The sequence below is a fragment of the Aptenodytes patagonicus genome, chromosome 6 (genome assembly GCF_965638725.1).
Source record: "Aptenodytes patagonicus chromosome 6, bAptPat1.pri.cur, whole genome shotgun sequence".
Lineage (NCBI taxonomy): Eukaryota > Metazoa > Chordata > Aves > Sphenisciformes > Spheniscidae > Aptenodytes > Aptenodytes patagonicus.
In genome coordinates, this window is record NC_134954.1 from 64,973,423 (window position 1) to 64,996,256 (window position 22,834).

The window sequence follows — 22,834 nt, forward strand, 5'->3', positions numbered from 1 at the left end:
ATTGCATTTTAAAGCTCAAACACTGACTGCTGCTTGGGAGGATTTTCTCCCAAGACGGAGGGTAGACAAAGGAGCCGTGGGACAAATCCCAGGGTAAAGAGGACAAACCCAGCTCAGCTGGATGGGTGCCTTCCCTACAGACCTTGCACGGCCACCAATGGACTGCCAACAGGGAGCAATGGTTGGGTTGCTAATCGAGGAATAGGGACTCATCTCCCTGCTCCATCCCAGGCTTTGCTGTGCGTCTTCATAGCTCCATCTCCCCATCTGCTAGATGGGAATCATAACACTTCCTCTCCTCGCTGTGCTTGCTGTGATGATAACATGGTAGTGAGCACAAGGCACTCACATGTTGCCAAACACATCAGCTAAGTATCCAGAGCTTTATTTATTTATTATTAATATTTTTTCCTTGATCATCTTTTTTTTTCCCCCTTGATCATCCCACCCAGCAGCCATTTTTTTCTGTCCTCCTCTCCACCACAGAGCCAGAGCCCCAACAGTCCCCATGGGCTCCTGGCATTCCTCAGCTCCTGGAAGAGCTGTCTTCCAGATTCAGACCAGATTTGAATCCTCGACACCATACCAAAAACATTACAAATCAAAATGAGTTCTTAATTTTCTCCTGGAAGACTATTCCATGGACGTACTTCTGAACAGCACTGCTAAAAGCCTGTCAGCTGGTGCGCTTTTCCCCGGATAAAGCTTCCAAGCGCTGTTCAAGCACTGCTCCTTTTAAACAGCTACACAATAGACTTAGCTGGAGGTGACAAAAGTTGGGAAGGCAGAAGTCCATGGAAATGGTCACAAACATCATGCTAAATGAAGCTGCTACGAAGCACTCTTTGGTGACTTTGCAATTCAGGGGCAAAGCAGAAAGCTGAGAATACTCTGAATTTTTCTTTCAAAGGGAGCAAACTATTGTCAGAAGGACAGCTGTTGATCTCATGTGCCTCTTGGCCAAGTTTCCCAAACATCTGGCACCACCTTTAAATCTCCCAGCTTGAGCTTGACTCACCTCTTCCCCATCCAAACTCCTACCTCAGCAAAGCACTGGGGAAACACCAAAATGGCATTTTCTGGACTGAATATGAAAAAAGTTGAAGACGTGAGTCATCTGTGCAGCAATGACTGCACAGTCCAGGCCGCCTCATTGCCTCCCTCTCACAGACCCACGCATATTCAGGAGCAGCCAGGAGATGATCTGCCAGAGCCCACATAAATGGGACCTTGAGATCGATGGCTGACCTCCTGCCTTGCAGTGACTAGGGGTCAGACCCAGGTCAGTACACACCATTAGCTCCTGTCAGGACCCCCAGGAGGTCACCAGAGTCTCATGGCTTCCACTGCCAAAGGCCAAGACTACCACAGAAGGAACCAACATGGATATTCTCAGCCACTGAGGCCAAAGCCATCTCCTCTGTGCTGCAGCTGTGCCTCAGACCTGACTAGTACAGAAGAATGGACAACCTGGTAGTACAGAAGTATGGACAATGCTACAGCCACCTCTCCACTACCACCCAAAAAGTAATTTTCGAGACAGGATGACAGCTGTCAAAGAGCAGTACTGAGAAGGTCTTTTCCGAGCAGCAGACTAACCACCCCACTTTTCAATGACAACCTGATTAATTTTAAAAAAACCCTAAACAATCTCCACCATCCATAGCCTTGGTCAGGCCCTGCCAGAGAACTGGTCTGACTTGCAGGTAGCCACAAACAGCCTTTCCAGAGACTCTAGCTACTCAAGAGAAGAAAGACCCTACACTTGCATATAAAATTCAACGATGTAGAGAAGTTGGGACGTTCCTTCCTCCAGACACAGACCTGTCCCCAGGGAAATGGCCAATCCCTTCTGAACTCAAGCAATCATATCTGCAGATTGTCCATGGAGAAAATTATCCACCTCTCTGTTTCAGCAAGATAGCAGGCTGGATTTTCCACACTGGCTATTATCTCAGAGAGCAGCAGATAATGACAAAGCTTCTGGACAAGGAAGCATGAAAACACGGTCAACTCAGCCAGGAAATTATGGCCGAGACAGTCTGTACATTGCTGCTATTCCCAGCGTAATCCTGTCCTGGGCATCATCCAGGCAGTGGATACGTGCACGAGGGGACCACCTACATTGTACATTAGACACAACCATCAGCTCCACCAGCTCCGGCTTCTGAGTCTACCAGCTATGGTTTATAACTGTAGATATGACTGCTTGCAAACACCCATTGCATTTTCCAACAAATTTACTATGAAATATAAAAGGGCTTTTTTTTTCCTTCACCCAAGAGATGAAGAATGGAAAATCTTAGATAAGGATTGTAGCTTATTTTTTAAAAGGACCAAATTCTCCACTGATGTAAGCTGGCATCTCTCCATAAACTTCAATGGAGTTGTGCCAGTTTACATCATCTGATAACTTAGCCCAAAACTTCTAAATCTATTTGCTGTCATTTTACAAGTGCCAAATATGTTTTATTTCAGAAACTGGTTTCAGCACAATGATATTTTCCACTAACGCCACTTCAAATGTCATCTTACTTTCTTGTATCACATGACAACACACTTCTTTCACTAGACAGAAAACCTTGGGGATTTAGTAGAAAAAGGAAAACATTCTCTGCACAACAGAAATTACATTTAACTTCATTTTAAAGCTGCACTCGTGGTTGCACAGCTGCTGCTACTGTCACTGTGCAGTCCTAGGAGTTGAACATGGGCAGGCAGCTCCCGAGACTCCTTCCCCATGCAAAGCCCTGGTTAGATGGGTGGCTGGGTGTTTGTGTATCAGAACGTGGCAGCAAAACGTGTGCATAAAGAAGGCATTTACAAACATGCAAAAAACCATCCGATTAATGCACAGAATCTCTATAGGGGTATGCTCACATCTTCCGTAGTGAGTACATTAGTCTTTTTTATCGAAGCCGGCAAATCTGAGTCTTCCGTGCCCATGCACTCCCATTTAGGCCAGCTCTAGATGTATGCTTTGGATGGCTCAGCTACTTCTCTATTATTAAATGACAAACTTGGGGGAATAAGGCCAGCTGCACTACACATCCAGCTGAAAGGGTTTAAACAGCTATTACCCAGGAAGCAAACGGACCAGCCTCTGCTTAACACCGCTCAACTGTAAAATCGGGAAAACTTCACTCACGTTGCTGGAGTTGTACCAATAAAATACAGAGAAACATAGAAAACAACCAGACCTGCAGCAAAATGATCAAAGGAGGATGCTCGTAGAAGGCGGTATGCTGCTACCAGTCTACGAAAGGCTGGGACGACCATCCTCGGCTGCAGTGCCCTGGCCAAGGCAGTGGCTCCTCCTGCCTCTTCGGTCCCAGAGAGGGTCTCCCCACAGGTCCCGCTCCCCCTTCCCGAAGTGGCTGCCCCTCTTTGCTTACCAGCCTGTATTTCTGAAGTTTCAGTTTCACTGCTATTTCTGGTGGAAATGGGCAACTTAAAGCCACTTTTCCATACATCCCAGAGACCGACCTTAAACCAGTTGAATTCAGATAACCATTTCGGACGGTGAATAAAGAGCTTATTCTGAAGAGATCAAAATAGTTTCACTTCAAAGGGGAACATTTCATCTCAGAAAGGCCCAAACATCTCATTTCATGATTTCCTAAACATTTTTTTTTAAAAACTTTATTATCAAAACAGCATCTTAGATTGTAAACTAGCATATGCTAAAAATTAAAAAGAGTAAACACAAGGTTTAATAATAAAAGATAAACAGACCATTGCTGTGGGTCACAGAAATGTTTCAAACTGGCTCGAAGTAACCTCTCAAAACTAAACAACATATTGTTTCACTGAAACTCTCCCCGAATTTCTGATGGATCTTAACACAAAGGATTTTGCTCCTAGTGCTTTGGCTGGGTCACTGCGGTAGTCCCAGTAGAGGCAGGTACCACTTGGGGATGGTGCTGGGCAGGAGCAGGAGCACAGGCTGGAGGTGACAGCCTGGGAGTGACGTTTGGACATCCCTGCCGCTCCTATTCACACGGAGGTGCTGGGGACTGACGCTGCTGCTCACTCGCAATCTGCATCAGGCTGCCTGCCCTGCATCAGAGGCACTGGCAATCCTATCGCACCTCTCCAGCCTGCTATTAATGCCGCTGCCAAACCCATCCCTGAAATGTCATCTCCAACCTCACGGACCGCCTGTCCTGCTGGCAGGCTCGGGCTACGTCCAGGCAGCGCCTGCAATGCGGTGGGAAGCAGCTCTGCTCCAGCACGTGGGACCCCGAGAAGCCTGGGGTTCCCTCTGCAGCCCTGGCATCGCACCCCCATCGTGGGGGAGGAGGCGAACTAAGCCCGTGTGGGTCAGGCGGGATGTGGGGGAACCACAGCCTTCACTCATTGCCCCAGCCCTAGGAGATGTGAGCTTTATTCCCAGCACTTCTGAAGTTGCACTGGGCTCCCCATTTGTGATCTGCAGCAGAGAAGTCTTGACTCCTACCCTAAGAACTTCTTAATCAGATCACAAGTTCTTCCATGTAGAGCACCTAACACAACTCTACTTTTTATGAGGCTCCTGAACTCCGCAGTGCTACAATCGGCAATAACAGGAGCAATAGCGATGTTATACGGTACCGCTGGCACCGCTACTCCGAAGGAATAATTTAAATCCTGTAAATAACCAAGCAATTAAAAAGAACACATGAAAAAGCTGTGCAGCAACCAAAGTAATTATACATCAGCCCAAACTGTATTTTCAGAGAATGTTTAACATTACTACTGGTATTACTACTGCTAACTAACAAAGCAACAGGCTGCCAGGGCTTTAAATAAATTATATCTATTAGCTTTGGCATTATTCCTAGCAGCCAAGCATTAGCAGTGATGAAGAACCATTTAATATGGCTAATCATGGTAATTTTCTGCATAGCTTTGTCATAACGTTGGCAGCTGGTCATAAGCGGTGTTCCCCAGGGCTCAGTTTTGGGGCCGATCTTGTTCAATATCTTTATCGATGATCTGGATGAGGAGATCGAGTGCACCCTCAGTAAGTTTGCAGACGACACCAAGTTGGGCAGGAGTGTTGATCTGCTCGAGGGTAGAAGGCTCTGCAGAGGGACCTGGACAGGCTGGATCAATGGGCCGAGGCCAACCGTATGAGGTGCAACAAGGTCAAGTGCCGGGTCCTGGACTTGGGCCACAACAACCCCATGCAGCGCTACAGGCTTGGGGAAGAGTGGCTGGAAAGCTGCCTGTTGGAAAAGGACCTGGGGGTGTTGGTCGACAGCCGGCTGAACATGAGCCGGCAGTGTGCCCAGGCGGCCAAGAAGGCCAATGGCATCCTGGCCTGTATCAGAAATAGTGTGGCCAGCAGGAGTAGGGAAGTGATCGTGCCCCTGTACTCGGCACTGGTGAGGCCGCACCTCAAATACTGTGTTCAGTTTTGGGCCCCTCAATACAAGAAGGACGTTGAGGTGCTGGAGCGTGTCCAGAGAAGGGCAACGAGGCTGGTGAGGGGTCTGGAGAACAAGTCTTATGAGGAGCGGCTGAGGGAACTGGGGTTGTTCAGCCTGGAGAAAAGGAGGCTGAGGGGAGACCTCATCGCTCTCTACAACTCCCTGAAAGGAGGTTGTAGCAAGGTGGGTGTCGGTCTCTTCTCCCAAGTAACAAGCGATAGGACGAGAGGAAATGGCCTCAAGTTGCGCCAGGGGAGGTTTAGATTGGACGTGAGGAAAAATGTCTTTACTGAAAGAGTGGTTAAACATTGGAACAGGCTGCCCAGGGAAGTGGTTGAGTCCCCATCCCTGGAGGTATTGAAAAGACGTGTAGATGAGGCGCTTAGGGACATGGTTTAGTGGGCATGGTGGTGTTGGGTTGATGGTTGGACTCAATGATCTTAGAGGTCTTTTCCAACCTTAATGATTCTATGATTCTGTAACTATTCCTTCTTCTATAACCAGGGAGCTGGAAAAAAACTGCTTTCCTGCATCAGAGGCAGGACTCACGAGGAAGGTCTCTTTCTTTGGCTGGGGACTCGCTTGGGCCAGGCAGAAATGAGAAAAAAGAGGGCAGAAGCCAACTTCTCCGTGGTGCCAATAGTTCAGGCAGGTGAGTTTTCCAGGAGGAAGTCTACACGGAAGCAATAGCCAGCCTGATAAGCTGGGAGAGAGGATTTCAACGGAAAATTTGAAGTCCTGCACTAGGTGCACCTAACAAAGTGACTTCTTCTGCTACCAGACCATTCCTCCAGTCCCATCTGTTTAACAAAACCCTTTAGTTTGTCTCCCTGTACCGCAGCAATTCTGCAAACAACTTCCAGTGAGTTGCTTAGAGCTAATCCTCTGAAAATTCATTCTGTAATCCAAGGATTCATCGCTATGGAAACTGCTTATAATCGGTACTTTTTATAGCTTAAAAAAACCAGCATCAACAAAAGCTATTGTAACTCCAATTGATAGTTATTTTATTCCCACTGGAGACTGCCAGCTTTAGAAAGGGGACATGGATCTTCCTGGTAATTTAAGGGAATGAATAATATGAAAGCATCCAATTAAGCTCATAAACATAAGCTCTGCTGACATGCAAAGATGCATCCGTGACACCATGCAGGTGGGCCAGCATCATGAGCGATGGCATCAGCCCAGCTCGGCCACCTGCCCACAGTAAGGATGGAGGGAAAACCCTCCTGTGCTCTTCCCACCCTCCCAGTGCAATCAAGTCATAAGGCTTATCTAATAAGATAAATCATGATCAGCCCTTTTAAAAAGGCTTGATACCTTCTGGTCTGACAGCATCGGCCAAGATCAGTGCCTGAGCCTTGTCCTTGGCAGGGAAGGATTTATACTACCATGTCAATCCATAGAGTTGACCAGCAGTTTCTGACCACAGGGAGACAGAAGGGCACATTCAAGTGAATAGGACAGAAGCGTGCAAAATTTGAGATGCTGGAGGAAAGCCTGAACATTTTGAATCAACCGCATGAGTCTGCTACGGCTGAATACGGTCCCGCTTGCCTCACAGCCCAGAGGAACTCCCCTTGCTTCTGCTCATCTCCGAGATGTGACTGTGGAGGGAAAGAGGGAGAGGATAAAACTTACGGCACCTGTGGCAGCTGGGAAAAACACTCCAAAAACAGTGAAGAAGGACTCCCCCTGGCTGTAGTCTGGCAGTGTGTTGTTGAACATAAGCTCTTCAGAGTAGCCAATGAAGCCATGCTCTGCAAAGACATGGAGGGCAAGAGAACCTCAGAAATCACAGGGACTGCAGGAGACCCTCCAGCCTGCTCTTGGCAACCACCCATCCTCTAAACACATGTGACAGCAGTGGCTGTTTCCAGGGATAGTTTGAAAGGATGAATGTCAACTTATTTGGTGGGGGGAGAAGGCAGAGAAGAGGTCAGTGTGGTTACAAGGGTGCAAATGCCAGGGAAAGGTGCAGTGGTGCAAGCCAGCATGTCGAGAGGCACCGCCAGGCTGGGTGGCTCTCGCCAAGCCAGAACACGTATCGTATCGAGTCCTGCCTGTGAGCAAGCAGGACATCTTCCTGTAAAACCTGTCCACGGAGGAAAACTGGCTGCAGGGATCAGCTAATATTTATACTTATTTATCCATGCCACTTTAATCCTCTTTCCAAATAGAGCAAAATTATGCTGCCATAAGACAACTGCATCCCTGAGCAAACCCTAACACCGTATCCCAATTCTGTGTTTCTGCCAGTCAAGCTCCTGCACAGACAAGACCTGAGACGTGCCCATGCTCTGAAGCTGCTACCAACACACCCAATTTATACACTGGTTGCCAATGAGCCCAGAGCCAATAAAGCCAGTTTGCTGCAGGGTGGGCTCTCCCCTACAAGATGGGTTTCCCACTGGAGAAGGAATAAGGTGCTCTAAAACTGCTCACTGCCGCGTTGTGCACTTACCCTCCTGATGCCATTCTCTCCTGTTGCTGCGTTATCACCTCCAAACCAGGGCTAAACATGGGGCTGTGCATCACGACCAGCCGCCCCCCTCCCAGATCTTCTGCAGATGTTTATCACGGCACAACAAGGAGCAAATGCCGAGACCTTGGGCTGTACCCTGCTCCCCACACTGACTTCTGCCAAGTCTTTCCAAGGTCATACACACACAAGTTTTACTTTCCAAACAAAAAGTTGTACAGAAGATGGGAGAGAGGAGAAAGCAATGGGTAGGATATCAATATCATGCAACTGGTTTACTGGGTATGTAATGGAGGATCCTGCTCCCTCACTTCACACTGGCAGGACAGGTCAAGTTCTTCCACAAACCTGGATTTGTTAGGAACAGTTGAGTCCAACAGCTGACATGCCAGCAGGGCATTAATTAGGAAAGATTTTCAATGCTTATAGGTAGAAAAGATAACTCATGAAAGCAGGTTAAGGAATTAATGATACGTCTATGAAATTAATAATTTCATTTTCAACAGACAACACTGCTTTTTAATGGAGTATCTTAATCTGTGGAAAGTCCTCCTCCCTATCAGTAATCTAAATGCTCGTGCCAGCTGGGGGTGGGAGGTGAGCAAAGTCAGTTCCTTTTTTTCTCCTGCCACTACAATCTATTTCCACAAGACATGTGACTGCAATAACTTGAATTTTCTCATTAGCAGGCAGGATGTTGTTTATGGCTGCACAGGGTGATGGCCACAAATTAAAAAAAGATTCCATCAAAGCTGTCCCATGCCTCAAAGACAACATTAATGATGTTTGGACAATAGATTAAACCGGAAAATTAAATCAGAGCTCTAAATGGGTATGTCTTGCGTTCAAAGTCTCAGAATATAACTAACCACAGAGCTTTGAAGTTGCCACAGAAAAATCCTATAGATAATCAAAAGTTTCCTACTACATCTGCATTCATTGTGTTGCCCAAACATGGATGGAAACACACTGATAGAAGAGGTCTCCTGCTGCTAGGCTTTTTAAAAGCACCAGCTATCTTCACTAGGAACAAGTCGCAGACGAGATTTAAAGGGAATAAGCTCAGCACAACACACTGACCTCTGGACCTCACAGATGTCTGCAGAAAGTGCAGCTTCTGGAGAAATAAAGGGGGGATTTGTGTAGGTTGTACGTTCCCGCAAGACCAGACCTGAGCTCCTTCAACTGGAATTTGCGCCCACGACAGCACGGCACGTGGGCTGGCTGCAAAGCTCCCACCAAACTGCTCGAGGTAAATTTCGGTCCGCAGCCAAGGTGTTTTTCACAAAGTATGTGCTCCTCATAGAAATGTTAATGTTTCATTAGTAAAACAAACAGAGTGGGCAGAATATTCATCTCACCCCAAGGAGATCTGCAGACCTTCTCCAACCTGTGCTTCACAGCAGCAGCAGCAAATATATCTATGTCACTCTTGACAAAACTTTGCCCCACCGATTCTTAAAAATCTCCTGTGAAGTGGACTCTAGCCTCTCTTGATGGTTTACTCTCATATTTTCCTGCCTTTATCACTTAGGTTTCCCCTACTGTCTAACCAAAACCATCCTGTTTGAAGTTCATGATACTATTTCTTGCCTGATCCATAAGCTATTTCCATTTTTTAACAGCATCCTTTCCCCTGCTGGAAACAGTCCCCATCCTGCACTGGCGCAGTCGACGGTTTCTGCCAGGCTGTAAAACTTTATGTTTCTCTTTATCAAACCACAAATCGTCCTTTTCATACCACTTCCCCAGCTTGTGCAAGGTCATCTGGAAGTCTGACCCTCTCAGCCAGGCTGCTGCGAGCCCTTCCCAGCTGGGGGTCATCTGCAAATTGAATCTGCATATTCTCTTTTCCATTATCCAAGCAGTTAAGGAAAATACCAAATAACACCAAACCAAAACCAGACCCTTGCAGAACCTCACCAGGCATAGTGTCCTGCTTTGCAAGTGACCTATCTCCAACCGGGGTCTTCCAACCGGGTTTTGGGGCTATATAATTCAACAATGGGCTGATCCAGGCACTTTGGGTGCCTTATGTCTCCTTTCTCATACAAAAGGCCAAGTATACAACGAGACTACATTTTCTGTGATACCATTTTGGCCATACCGTGGCCAAAGAGAGACCGTGAGACCCATGAGTCCGATGTCTGACCTGCACCTGTGTGCATCTGAGCCCAATTAATCTTAAGAAGCCAAACGATCCCTTGTGCTCCATCCATTTGTCTGCTGTTCCCTTTCCTACTTTATTCCCCTAAGTGCAAATCCTGGGTGGGAGAGACGAAGCCCAAAACCATGGCAGATGTCACTGGAACCACAGAAAATGACAGCCGTGGACCTGTTGAAAGAGCCACAGGATGTGCCTACGACTCTATCCCACTTCTGCTTCCTTTCCTTGCGGCTCTGGCGGGCGAGAGGAAGCCCAGCCATTCCACATTTCCCTTTTATACAGAAACAGGAGCTTTCTTGTCTAATTAAAGAAAAGTTCATCCAAATGTTACTTGTTATTGCAACCTCATTTCTCAGTCAATCACCCTCCCGTGAAGCAAATCTCACATTCCTTTTGATCGGTTTTACACCAGGATTTGCAATCGCCATCAATTTAAGCGAGCTATTGGCATGTGACCGCAGAGCTGAGAACAACACGCTGTGAGCATCTCCTGGCTGCCCTCATGCCTGCGACCAGAGCGAGTCATCTGTGACCTTTCAGCTGTCATATTAATGGGACTAATTGTAGCTGACGGGGCAATTGGGCTGAAAATCATCCAAAACAAAACAGGAATCAGCAACTGAGACCAATCGGTTAAACCAACAGAGCACTCGGTCGCTTGTTCACAGAGTCAATTATCCACATCCCATTGAAAGTGCACTTCAAAAGGACGAGCTTCGGAAGAAGGAGGGAAGGAAACGCGATAGGGTCTATATTTGGCTCTCTGATCTCCAATTTTTTTTTTTTTTTTGGTAAGAGGATCTTTTCCTCCAGCTTACTGCTGGGTACATGAGATCCAAGCCAGATTCCTCCCTCCTTGCTCATTACAAAATGTTTGTCTGACAAATTTTGCTCTCAATCAATTTATGCAACCCCACAGCCTCTAAATCCTGCCTTTAATGATCCTGCTCTTGGTTGGCTTGCAGAGGGCTGGAACTGAAGTGCTATAAACAATCCTCCTAGTGTCATGCTAGGAGGAAAAGAATCCGGTTCCTTCTCTGTGCCATGTCAGCCTTATGGGAAATGCACAATAAAGAGCGGTAATGATTTATTTTCATCATTAGATACTCAATAAGGAGCAGGCAAATAATGGGTTTCTCAAGTGGTTGAGCTGAAGTAAATAAACAACAGGGAAAAAAAATTGACTTAGAACAACATCTGAATTATTCCTGTGATTTTTGACAAATTAAGTCCTTCCGGTTGCCCTTATTAAAATGATGTAATAAACAATAAAAACCACCTAGCAAGTTTCAAATGGAAGAGCTTCTGGGATGAGCATCCTCCATTCACAAGCGCAGGGGGACCACAGGGAGCTGCACATCAGCCCGATGCAGGTGGAGGAGGAGGAAGATGTCCCCCCCATTCTCATGTCCCCCCGGCCACCATGGATGCTTGGGAGGAGGTACCAGCCTTCGCCTGCTTGCCACCGCTGCATCCCCCCTCCGCCCCGGCTGGTTTCCACATTTGAGCTTTTCTTGCACTTTCATCCTCTTTCACGGGGCGAGAGGTGGGAGAAAGCAGCCGAGAAGGTTTTCAGCACTCGGGACACCCCTTAGCAGGGCGGCCCCTCCATGAAGCCCAGGGTTTCAGAGTGGGACTCAAGGAGGTTGGAGAAAAGGCGCAAAGCGAAGACGTGGTTACACGGGGTCAGGCCATTGTGCAACAGCACAGAGGACGACGGCACTGCCAAGTTCCAGGCAACCTGGAGCTCATTACAGATTAGTCAAGTCCTGGCCAAATTCAATAAGCCTGTTCACAAGCTTAAGGTTAAGTAAACCCTGGCACTGAGGCAGGGGCTAAATAATGCAAAAATGGAAAACCACCTTAAGAAACAGCTCCCAGAAGACGGTCACGTATTGCACTCTGCTTGTGATTAGAGATTTTAATTACAAAGGTGAATGCTGAAGGCTTGAAATGGTGAGATTTTTTTCTTTTCCTAAATAAGTAAGCCCACACATTCCCGCCTGGAAGGTACTTGCTGAGATTTGCTTTCAGAGGAACAGCTGGAAGTGTTTGTCTTGCAGCACATTTCCCAGGTCTGACCCCAGCGTTTTCAGGATCCTGTGTGATGTAAGACAGAGAGAGCCAAAGAGTAATTATATATCCTTGGCATAATTATCTCCTCTCTCTCTCTTTCCCATTTCTTCTTCCATCTCTAAACCCTTCTGGCCTAAGCTCTGAAATCCAGTCGTTCCCCTTGGACACCAGTCCAAGTGCACACCCAGAGCGAGGTCCTGGTGCAGGTGCTGGAGATACCCGGGCACACCAGTGTGGAGAAAACAGGAATGGTCCTCACAGCCTGGTCCCACAGCTGCCATCTTCACCTGAACACACACCTCTGGAGTAAGATAAGTTTCACTCCTCACCAGCCATATGCTTGCATTTTCCTCCTCCAAACTCTTAGCCGAGGGCAAGGTACAAGCCCAGCCCAAGCTGTTAACTCCCGAGTAGGCAAGTCAAGCCCTGTCAGGTTGGTAACTCTCAGAAGTTGTGGTCTATCAGATGACTGTTGGGTGGCCTAAACCAAATTAATTTCTACATAGGTCAAAGTGCTCTACAATAGGTAAGGAGTGAAATTCTCCCTCCAAAAGCCCTTGTAATACTAATTCTTCCCCTGCCTGCAGAAGTTCATCCGTGGATGATCTGGCAGTCACCAAACTCACCAAAGCGTACTTACTACCCATAGCCTATCACACAAGAACAGCATCCTCCCTTGCCAAGGGAAAGTCAGGCACACCTGGCTTTAATGAAGCAACGTTTTGATGCCAAACCACCACCAGCAAATAGGTTTTTCAGCATCTCAGTGTGCAATTGCAGATACACAGGATTAACCATCCACATAGAAACCGTGGATGTGAAGAGACGGATGCAAAGCCATGAACACCATCCAAACCCCACGGTCTTTTTATCTTTGTGTTCCCCCCACGCTATGCAAACGCTGAAATTTAATTTAAGGCAACAAGCAGCACAGGATCCTCTGGCGCAACAGCTCTGAATGATGCTCTGCGCCAATGCAGCCACGCTCCAGATGGCTCTGGGCTTCCCCAGTGAAGGGGGTACTTGCACGTGCCAGAGAACGACGTGGGTCCGGCTGACCACAACCACAGCCCGCAACGCCACGCAGCACACCCGAGGAAGGCCCCTGAAAACAGTGCACCTCTCCAGTGGATTGGTAACATCAAAGAGGCATGAAGAGGGCACCAGTGTCATGAATAACACTTGAATCACCTTTCCCAACAGAACAAAAAATAAATCAATCAAAACGGTGCAGTCACAAGCCCCATCCCTCCACATCCCTCTGTGCACACGCTTGGCTTCCTGTGTTTGGGCTTGTTTAACACCAACATTAACAATCACATTTCCAATGTTCTTCCAAGGCCAGGCCGCTTCTGCAGCTGTGCCTTTGCAACCGCCCAGCTCCAGCTCCCGAGGTCCTCCCAATATTTTTTCCCAGGCAAGTCCAACACTACCACCGCTACTCCCAGGCATTGCCCTCCTGCTGCCAGCCTGGTACAGGGCAGGTGGAGGCAGACATGTACGAGAAAAACGTGGAAAGGTTGGGAAGGAAAACAGTGAGAGGGAAGCAGCGCTGGAGGTGGACAGAGGACAGTGTGGTGTTTTTTCCGTGCTACCAGTCCACTGCTTAACTTGCTGTGGGCTGACACTTGGCCTGTGAGATGCATTGAACAGGTTTTCACCAGAAAGTCCCAGTCCTCTAAGAGACAGGGAACTGGTGAGTCATGAAAGCAAAGCGCGTTAAGAGGCAGAGCTGTGCTGGCAGATACAGAGAATAAACATAACCTTCACTGAACTCTTACAGGGATACAAAAATGTTTTAACATCTTCCAGGACATCTCCTGCTACACCTTTGGATATACAAGTTTTGGCTGGAAGACCAGGAAGAAACAGAAGGAAAAGAGAAAAGCTGCAGGGGAGCAGAGCTGGAGGAGGATGGGATGGACTGAAGAGATCAATGCCCCTGTCTCCTGACAGCTACCGCTGGACTCATCTACCCAGGGGAACACATTCACCAAAGCCGGGTTGCCCTTTTCTGCAGCCCCAGTGCAACGCGTGTGTCATGTGAGTCAGCGTGGAACAGTGCACACTCCCTACGAGCCAGGAGCACGTCTGCTCCATGCTGGACTTGTGGGCAGCAGCACAGCTCTGTAGCTGGAGATGGGGCACGTGCAGCCCAGCCCAGATGGAAAAGAGCAAATACAAGACTTCTGATACCCATGCCTGCAGATTCACCCTCCGTATGTCACAAATGACGTCATGCCTTGGGTTTGTCTCAGTCCTCAGGGCCAAGTCCTACCTGCTGACAGCTCCCACAGCCTCAGTATTTCTGCTTTGGGAGTCTTAAACTAGGTGAGGGAAAAAATAGAGAGGAATTTTTGTGTTGAATACATGCAGGTCAATGATTATGCAGTGATAAAAACGCAGCTATTATGCAATTAACACAACAGCACGTGGCCACACTGACAGATCAGTGCAGAAAGACCGCAGAGCATCTGTTCGAGCTGCTAGGGCACTTAGAGATGGGGGATGCGGGAGCATCCAACCCATGCTGCTGCTGGCAGCCCTAAGCACAAAGTACTGGGAAGAAGAGGAGGTAAGAACGGGGAGGGACTAAATTCCCTCTGAAATTTCATCCCTAAATCCCAGTTAAAACACATTTACTATCAAAAGAGCTCAGAGCGATCACAGACCCCGAGCCACAGGCAGCAGGAGTGAAAGCAGCGGCTCTGCCGCTGCTGTCTCCGCATGCGGCAGGATGGTGCCAGTGAAAATTAAGCACTGGGTGCCACAGCCAGCATCTCCTCCTCGCTGGCCACAGCAAGTGGCATCCTCAAAAATGCCAAACCAACGCTGAGCAGCAAGAGGCAGCCCAGGGCGGGGAGAGGAGCCCATTGCTATTTTTCTGCTTGTGGTGAACAAATAAGCTCCTATTTTATCATTAGCACTAGGGAGATGGTTTCATAAATTAGGACAAACAGCACACTTACGTTTCAAATTCGTCAGAGCTGCAAGTAGCAAAAAATAGACAGGTTTTAGTGCAAAAAAATTTGGCAAGAGGGGGGTGGGGGGAGAAGGATCAGAGCAGTTTTAAAGAAAGAAGGAAAGGAGTTCCCTTGCCCAAGACTTTCTCTGCACCCATAATAAGCCCGGCAAACCCAAAATGAGAGATTATGTAAAATCTGTAATTGAAGGAGCAAAAGCCACAGTTAAAACAATCTAAAAAGGCCAAGCCCTGAGAAAGGCAACTCGGATCCCTTATCTTTTGATGGAAAAGAATGTGCTCCCTGAGATTAATGACGTGTTTACCCGAAAGGAAATCGCCGCCCTTCTGAAGCAGTGAGTGTTTGTTCCTCCCAAGCCTCTGTTTTCTGCTCCAGAGCTGATCTCCCAAACCTCCTGTTTAAAGTCAACACACAATACGGCTTCCTGCCACCATGGGCTCCAAGGGGTACCACCATTAACCCCCTCCCGAAAACCATCCTCCACCGCACCTGTCTGTCCCGGCCACCGCCGGCAGGGACGAAAACAGGGTATTTAGATCACGCTTCGAGCACCGGCCTGGAGACAGGCATCGCGCCGATGCCCTGCTGCAGGGCAATGAATCACCCCCGTGCATAAATATTTCTCAGTTGAGCAGACAAATTAGCAAGTGTGGAGACCGACAGTGCTGTCGAGGGGAAGCACTCACTTGTCTTGCTCTTCTCCGAAGTCTCTGGACGCAGCAGGTGACCTCTTCTGAAGTTGCTTGGGGTTTCGGCAGCGTGCCCTGCAGCCTGGCCTGCTGCAGGATGCTCTTGGAAAGAGGTTTAAGACCGGCTGGTGCAATGGTCTGCCGTGTTACAAGAGGGATGGAGGAGCATGGGATTTGTGCAGTGAAAACCCTCGAGCGAGCAAGAAAGCCTAGAGCAGAAATGCCAGGAGGCAATCTGTTTGAGAAAATCTGCAAAAAAACCTGCTCAGGGACCATCAGTCCTTTGCATATGTGATGAACCCAAGTATTCACGTCCTCCCCCTCTGGTAAATGCATTCACGCTCCATCCCCGATCTCCTCATGCAGCATCCCAGCCACAAGGCCCATCAGGTCACAAGCATCCTCCTCTCCCTAAAGCCAATGGACCTGCAATAATGGGTGCTGGCCAACAGCTAAAAACAGCACAAAAGGCAGAATAAACAAAGGGAGCTGCTTAAATCTGTCTCCGATGTTCATATTTAGCTAATGGGGCAATTTTCGTTTGGGGGATGCTGTCACCTCTCAGATCGCGAAGCAGCCTACGGTCCCCCTGAGCTCTCCCCAGCCGCATCACGCCTCCTGTGGGACCGGGCTGGGTGGGAGGAAACGCCAATTTCTGCCCAACTCCCTGTGTGCCTGCTTTATCTCCACCTTGGCTTCTCGGGAGGATGGAGAAGTGGAAAACCACCGGCTTACACAAGAGCACACACAGAGCCCAAAAACGCCCACACGGGCAGCTCCTCATCACGAAAGCCCAGCACCTCGGCACTGCTTAAATAAAGGAAAACTCAGGAATGTGCCTGTGGAAGTAGCTAGTAGAGCTGTTTGGCACTTATTCTGTCTCTACAGGTTGGTGGGTTTTAATTATTTTTTGCAAAAAAGCCAAAAAATGGATATTTGCTGCAGGTGGAAAATCTGAAGTTTTGGTTAGGAGAAAAAAGGAAGATATTTTAACATGGGTATTTCAACTTTATAAATTGAACTTATGTTTTATATTATTTAATGCTAAGCACCAGACTTGCCATAATATATAAAATCCTTCATTACTATTTTATTTTTTGATGCGGTATCCACTACCTGGCTTGTTCAGCAGAAATTTTTTTTATTCATTACAAAGAGGATGAGAAGTAAAACGTTCCTTGCTTCGTCCTTTTTCTAGGAAAATAGTTTGCATCAATGAGATATTATTATTAATTATAGAGTGGTATTTCTTGGAAGTCATACCCAGAGTCCCCGGTTGTGGGAGGTTCTGCAGAACTTCTCCAATGAAAAACCTTGAGAAATCAGAATTTAGGCTGAGTCAAGGCACAACAATTGGAGGAAAATGAATGGCAGTTGAGCAGCAGCGGCGATGACACATATCCTTTGGACTCGTTGGAGTGACCTCCTTTCTAACTCAGAGTTATTCTGTGTATTGCTTGGGACAAAGCCCAATCCAAGTCGATCAAATCCCCATCTTTCAAAAGAAAGCAGTTAACCAAAATGTAGCATAATCCACTGGCCCCTGCCATGGTCTACAGAGTCTTCTACCACGGTCTACAGAGTATTCTACCATACTCATGACTAGAGCATCCCGTACTTCTGTCATCCCAGATGACAATGGTATTTCAAAAGAAAACTATTCTACTTGTTGATTTTTTTGATTCTGTGTCCAAAATTATAGTTTGATTTTATTTTTGGGAGGTTTTATTATCCTCTATACAACACACACAGCTACAGCTTCAAGTCTAGTTTCAGACTGCAAATCAAACTGGAAATCAAATAATGTTTGATTTTGGGAAGGTTGAGCAAGATGTTGTCACCTAAAAGGATTTTTTGTTTGTTTGTTTGTTTGAAACTATTAATTGAATTGAGTTTAAGTCAGAGAATACATTTTCCCTACCAAAATCACATTTTTCAATGAATGCATTCCCCTTTGAGTAGAAAAGAAAGCCAGCAAGAACCACCAGGCCGTCATCCAGGCCAGTGAAGGTACAACCAGGCTAAAATCTCTTACCTACAGCCAAAAAAGGCCAAAAATTGTTAATACAAGCCAGCAGAGATGATGATGAACAGTAGATAAGGACCCACATCCCAAGCAAAGTTTTCTCTTTAGCCTAGGAGAGGAATGCAAACTAGAAGTGAAGCAGCTGGAGAATGAATCTAATATCTAGAAATTATCTTCATAAATTAAATCCCTAAATAAGGAAAGCTGATTCAGGGCACAGCTGAACTGTGACTGGAATTAAACACTGGGGGAATGAAAAAAGAGGAGGTAAAATATCTCCATCATTTGAAAACAATCATGTAGTGGCACCAAAAAAAGAGAAAAAAAAAAAATCAATGCAATTAAATAAAGCTGTCCCGTTTAAGCACAGCAACAGGGAGAGATGGAGAGATTATGGGATGATATACATCCTACTCAAGCCAGTCGGTTTTACTAGGTCCCTAGCATTAAACGAGTTGCTGCTGAACAGAGAGCCTGCACGGGAGGTTTTATGGGGGGAGCGGGTGGGGAAAGCCCACGTGAAGGCAGCGTCTAGCCGGGGACAAAGCCAGCCGAGGTATTTCAGGATTTATTTACAAGGTCTAGGAAGACAAGCTTAGCATTGCCTCACACGGAAACAGCAAAGAAATTAAAGGTTAAATTAACTGTGTACAAAATCTCCTGTATAGATCAGGAGCAGTATTACATATTAAGCAAGTTTAAACCTGTAACAACCTCAGCAAACCCTCTCCTGCTCCAGGGATGGACCCAGGCCAGCCTGGCCCTGATGGCACCGAGCAGTGGCACGTTTTAGGGTGTCAAACGAGGCCAGGACCCTCCTCCTCCTCGGCAGCACGCAGCAGAAGGCAGCTCGCTCCCATGCCCCATGCGGCCACTCAGATGGTGCAGCCTGGAGAAGAGAAGACTGAAGAGCACAAGAGGTCTTCCAAGCAAGGTGGTTTAATGCAGAAAGGAAGGACATCAGCTGGTCCCCAAGTCCTCGAGAGACCCAAAGCAGTGGGTTTTGGCTGCAGAAAGTGGGGGTTAGCCTGAGATAGCTGTGACTAGAGCAGGGTCCCCAAGGATGCAGCGGAGGATCCATCACTGGAAATTTTTAAGAGCAGGTTAGATGCACATGGCATCCCCAGCGCAGCCCGGCAGGTGCAGGAGGGCAGGGACCGGCAGGCCCTGAGCTCTCCTCCCCTCCTCCTTACCCACCTCCTGGGAGATGCTTCAGGGCAGTGGGCTCAGAAATCCCGCCTGGCCTTGGCGGAGCAGGGGCACAGGGATGCCAGCCCCGGCCCCCGGCGAGCAGCAACTGCACCGGCGCTCCGAACATCCGCCGGCAGGCGAGACCACTGCTCCTCAACAAAGTCCTACTGGCGGGTGTCCTCCAGCAAGGAAACACCGTGAAAACCTACCTACAAACAGGGCTGCAGAGTGGAACCACGCAGCAAAGTTACATCTCAACCTAATTTTTTTTAATTTTTTTTTTTTTTTTTTTTTAAATAAACTGCTTTAAATAGCTACTTCAGAGAGCCTGGACAGAATGGTGTAGCTTTCCTCTCACTATCTAAATAAGGCCCCTAACAATGTTATCACTTTTCAAAACACATCTGTTCCGCAGCTCCTAGCCCAGACAATTGGCAGGTAACCAGTTAATAAATGTCTTCGCCAGACTGTTGAATAGGCTGGCCACAGCTCAAGAGTGATGTCAGGGCCATTCAATGCGCTATAATTGGAAAAACCTGGGGAAAGCAATCCCGTGTTTTTTAATAAATAAAGAGCGTATTAGCAGCCTCCTGCTTTTATTCACCATGGTGTCTACCTTGTTCGGTAGCAAAGTGGGATTTTTTTTCTGCTGCCGCTTGCTCAGTGATTTCTGCTTGGAATTTGATGCCAGTTTCCAGATGTGTCTCAGGCCAGGAAGTCAGTAATCAGCCTGGATAAAGCCTCTGGGATTAGCTGCAGATCATCTTCTGACACACACATCCTTCCTGCACCCTCTCTTATGAAATTGGGGCACACCCCTCGTGCCCAAAAATAAAATAAAACAACCCAGAGCCAAGCAAAAGCCACCGATTAGGACACTTTGATCACTTTCTTATTAAATATGTGGGAATACATTTAATTAATTCAATCCATCAAAGCTCCTGAGGCACCATTTGAGGCATCTTTACACCACCAGAGTGTTTATATACATAAATCACTTTAACAATTGCAGGTTCCCTGTCTGCTGGAGCAGCCCCAAATGAAGCTCCTCTCCCACAGCTCCTCACCAGTGGTACCCACGGGAGAGCATCAGCTCCCCCGGCTCGTCTGCAGGGCGCCCGAAGGGAATGAATCCTCCAAAGGACTCATCCTCGGAGGAAGAAGTAAGGATAATAAATGGGTTTTCTGGGCTCTGTGTGAGCAGCTTTGGGAAGCTAAAGCTGAAGCGGGTGGCACAAAGGATGTGGTTTGCATGGAAAATAGTCCCAAGCAGAAGCACCCTGACAGCAACGTGCCTTTCAAGCCTCCCCGTGTCCCTGAGAAATGAACTACCCGGGTTCCCCAGTTGGGAGGAGAGGGGCTCAGCCCCAGGCACGTAGCACTGTCTGCTGCAGGACGGGGGGTCCCAGCCCTGGGGGTCCCCAGGGGTCAGTCTCCCACCCTCCAATTATGAATTCCCAACAAAATCATTTATTTCCCGCCCCCCCCCCCCCCCCCCCCCAGGCATTTAAGAGGTTGTTGTCAGGCCTCTTTTGCTCATGTTGCGATTCCTTTCATCTCCCCAACAAAGCGCAATCAAATTAACACCAGCTCTCCCCCCAGTACCACCCCCCCCCGGCACTCCTACAGCCACTCTGCTTCAACAGGGCACCTGAGAGCCACTGCCAAAACAGGAAAGCAGGCGCCTAATTGAAAGGGAGTATTTGGGAGTCACCCTACACAAAAATTAGCAGAGATATGCTAGGAAAATAAAAGAGTGGGCATTAACGGCGGGCTTATCTTCTTTTTCCATGACTCTAACGTTCGGGACGTGAAGAGGCCAAAAAGTTTCACATACTGTTCTGAGGAGCTGGTCATGGAGAGGAGCATCCTCTCCTTTACATTCACTGCTCCCCCCAAAATAACTCAGGCTGATTTTGAGGTATGGACCTCCAGAATCAAAACGCAAACGTACGCAAGCCAAGAAAACCCTGCATTGCTACCATGCAGCAAGCTCTGGGTCTTGATTATGGGTCGTGAAGTCGAGTGCTGCCTTGATTTCAATTCACCTGCGTTAGGTTTGGTAAAAGCATTAAGCTGTGCCTAGGGAGAAAGAGAATACAGATGTTTTCCGTCCCGAGGAAGGAGCACGGGGGTCTCCATTTCTGGAAGTGGGACTGAATTTTAAGGTGAGTGGCTGGAGACAGCTCCAAGAGGCTGGTTTTCAGACAGCACAGGGAGCCCCTATCCTCGCCACCCACCCCTGGCCAAGATCCCAGCCTGGGACCTTGACCCATCCCCACGGGAAGTGCCAGCCAGCCAGAGCCAAGGGGAGGATTTAGGATTAACTCCAAAAAATCAGCCAGTCCCACCCCACCCTGCAGGCAGCCTGCGGAAAGGAGCAAAAGCCCTCAGGGCCAGGCAGAGGGAGCCGCAGCCCGGCAGGGAGCAGGCAGGCAGGCAGGCCTGCCTGCAGTCTCAGCAGGGACCGCAGCATCTGGACAAGCGACCCTGAGCAGTCCCTGTCTGCTGGAACTGCTCAGCTCCTCCAGCCCCAGCTCCGGGCTGCAGGAGCCCAGCCGGCTCTCGGAGTGGGAGCGAGCCACAGCAATAGAGAGAAAAAAAAGGAGAAAAAGCAGCGGGAAGCCCTGCTGAGAAGCCCCCTTTTGTGTAAACACGCTCCGTCCTCAAACTAAAAATAAAGGCAAACCACAGGAAGGGAGTGAGTGCTTGGACAATATCCGATTTGGTGTGTGCCTGGGTGTGAGCTGAGGGAATGAGGAGAAGAGCAGGGGACTCCACCCAGTGCAACCACACAAAGGCAGTCATTTAAGACCTTCAAGATGGACAGGCATTCCTGGAGATTATTTAAATCCAAATAACTGCTGCTTGGCAGATGCGCAGTCCTTTGGTATGTGTGCAGCACTTGGAAATGTGAAGTGAGGGAAAAGGCTGCCATGGTAGGAGCAGGAAAGGCAAGATGACTGCACGAGGCCCATTTTACAGGTTCGGAGACCGAGACCTGACGCTGCAAGCTGAGACCCCATAAACGTGTCATAAAACAAGGAAGCAACCCAGGCAAGATGTCAGCTGAAATCTTTCCAGCTCACAGGTCTGTCCCCAAAAATTACCTTTCCCGTGGCTCTCCCTGCACGCTGCCCTTCGCATCTCAGTCACCGCTGCAGTGGAAGAACCAAACCCAAAACAACTGCACGCACATGAAGGCTGCGGAGAGGTGATCAGTTGACTGCCCACCCCAAAGGGGTCTCAAATGCTTCCCCAGGTGCTGGGCTCAGATGCATCGCACCCCACCACTGCCATCAACCAACTCTCGAGAACGGAGTTTCACCAACACCTGCACATCCCACCCACAGCCTCCTGCGCTGCCTTGCAGGAGGGATGCTTTGCTGACGGGTGCAATCGCACCCAGGAGACAAGCATCCATCCATGCCGTGCAGAAAGCATGCAAGACAGAAGGATTCTTGAAGCCCAGCGCTCACCGTTGGTGCTGACACACCACTCAGAGGCCTTCTGGGGAAATGCAGGACTTGGGAGGAACCAACTGTTCAGCCTGGACTCAAAACCGTTCTCTCACACGGAAGCTGTCTGTAAAAGCAGAGAAACCCACAGCTCTCCCCAACCAGCCTTACGGCCGCAGGTCCCACCATATGGGCAGCGCTGCTCTGGGGTACTGGTGTTTGGGGCTTGGATCCAGCCACCATCAGCCCAACCTTCTTCCATACCCTGGAAACCCTCCTCACTTTAGCCAGCCATGGCTAAACTGCAGCATCTGCAATGCTCAACTGGTTCATTCCTTTCCTTTCTC

At 48.3% G+C, this 22,834-nt stretch overlaps 1 protein-coding gene across 1 annotated transcript in view; it reads right to left on the bottom strand.

Annotated features, from left to right (window-relative positions):
- The window catches only part of SLC12A8 (solute carrier family 12 member 8), a 57,119-nt gene that overhangs the window by 19,747 nt on the left and 14,538 nt on the right, over positions 1–22,834 (bottom strand). The window contains exon 6 of the mRNA XM_076343010.1: positions 7,061–7,174. Within this exon, the coding sequence (XP_076199125.1) occupies positions 7,061–7,174 (114 nt within the window). The remainder of the gene's footprint in view (positions 1–7,060; positions 7,175–22,834) is intronic.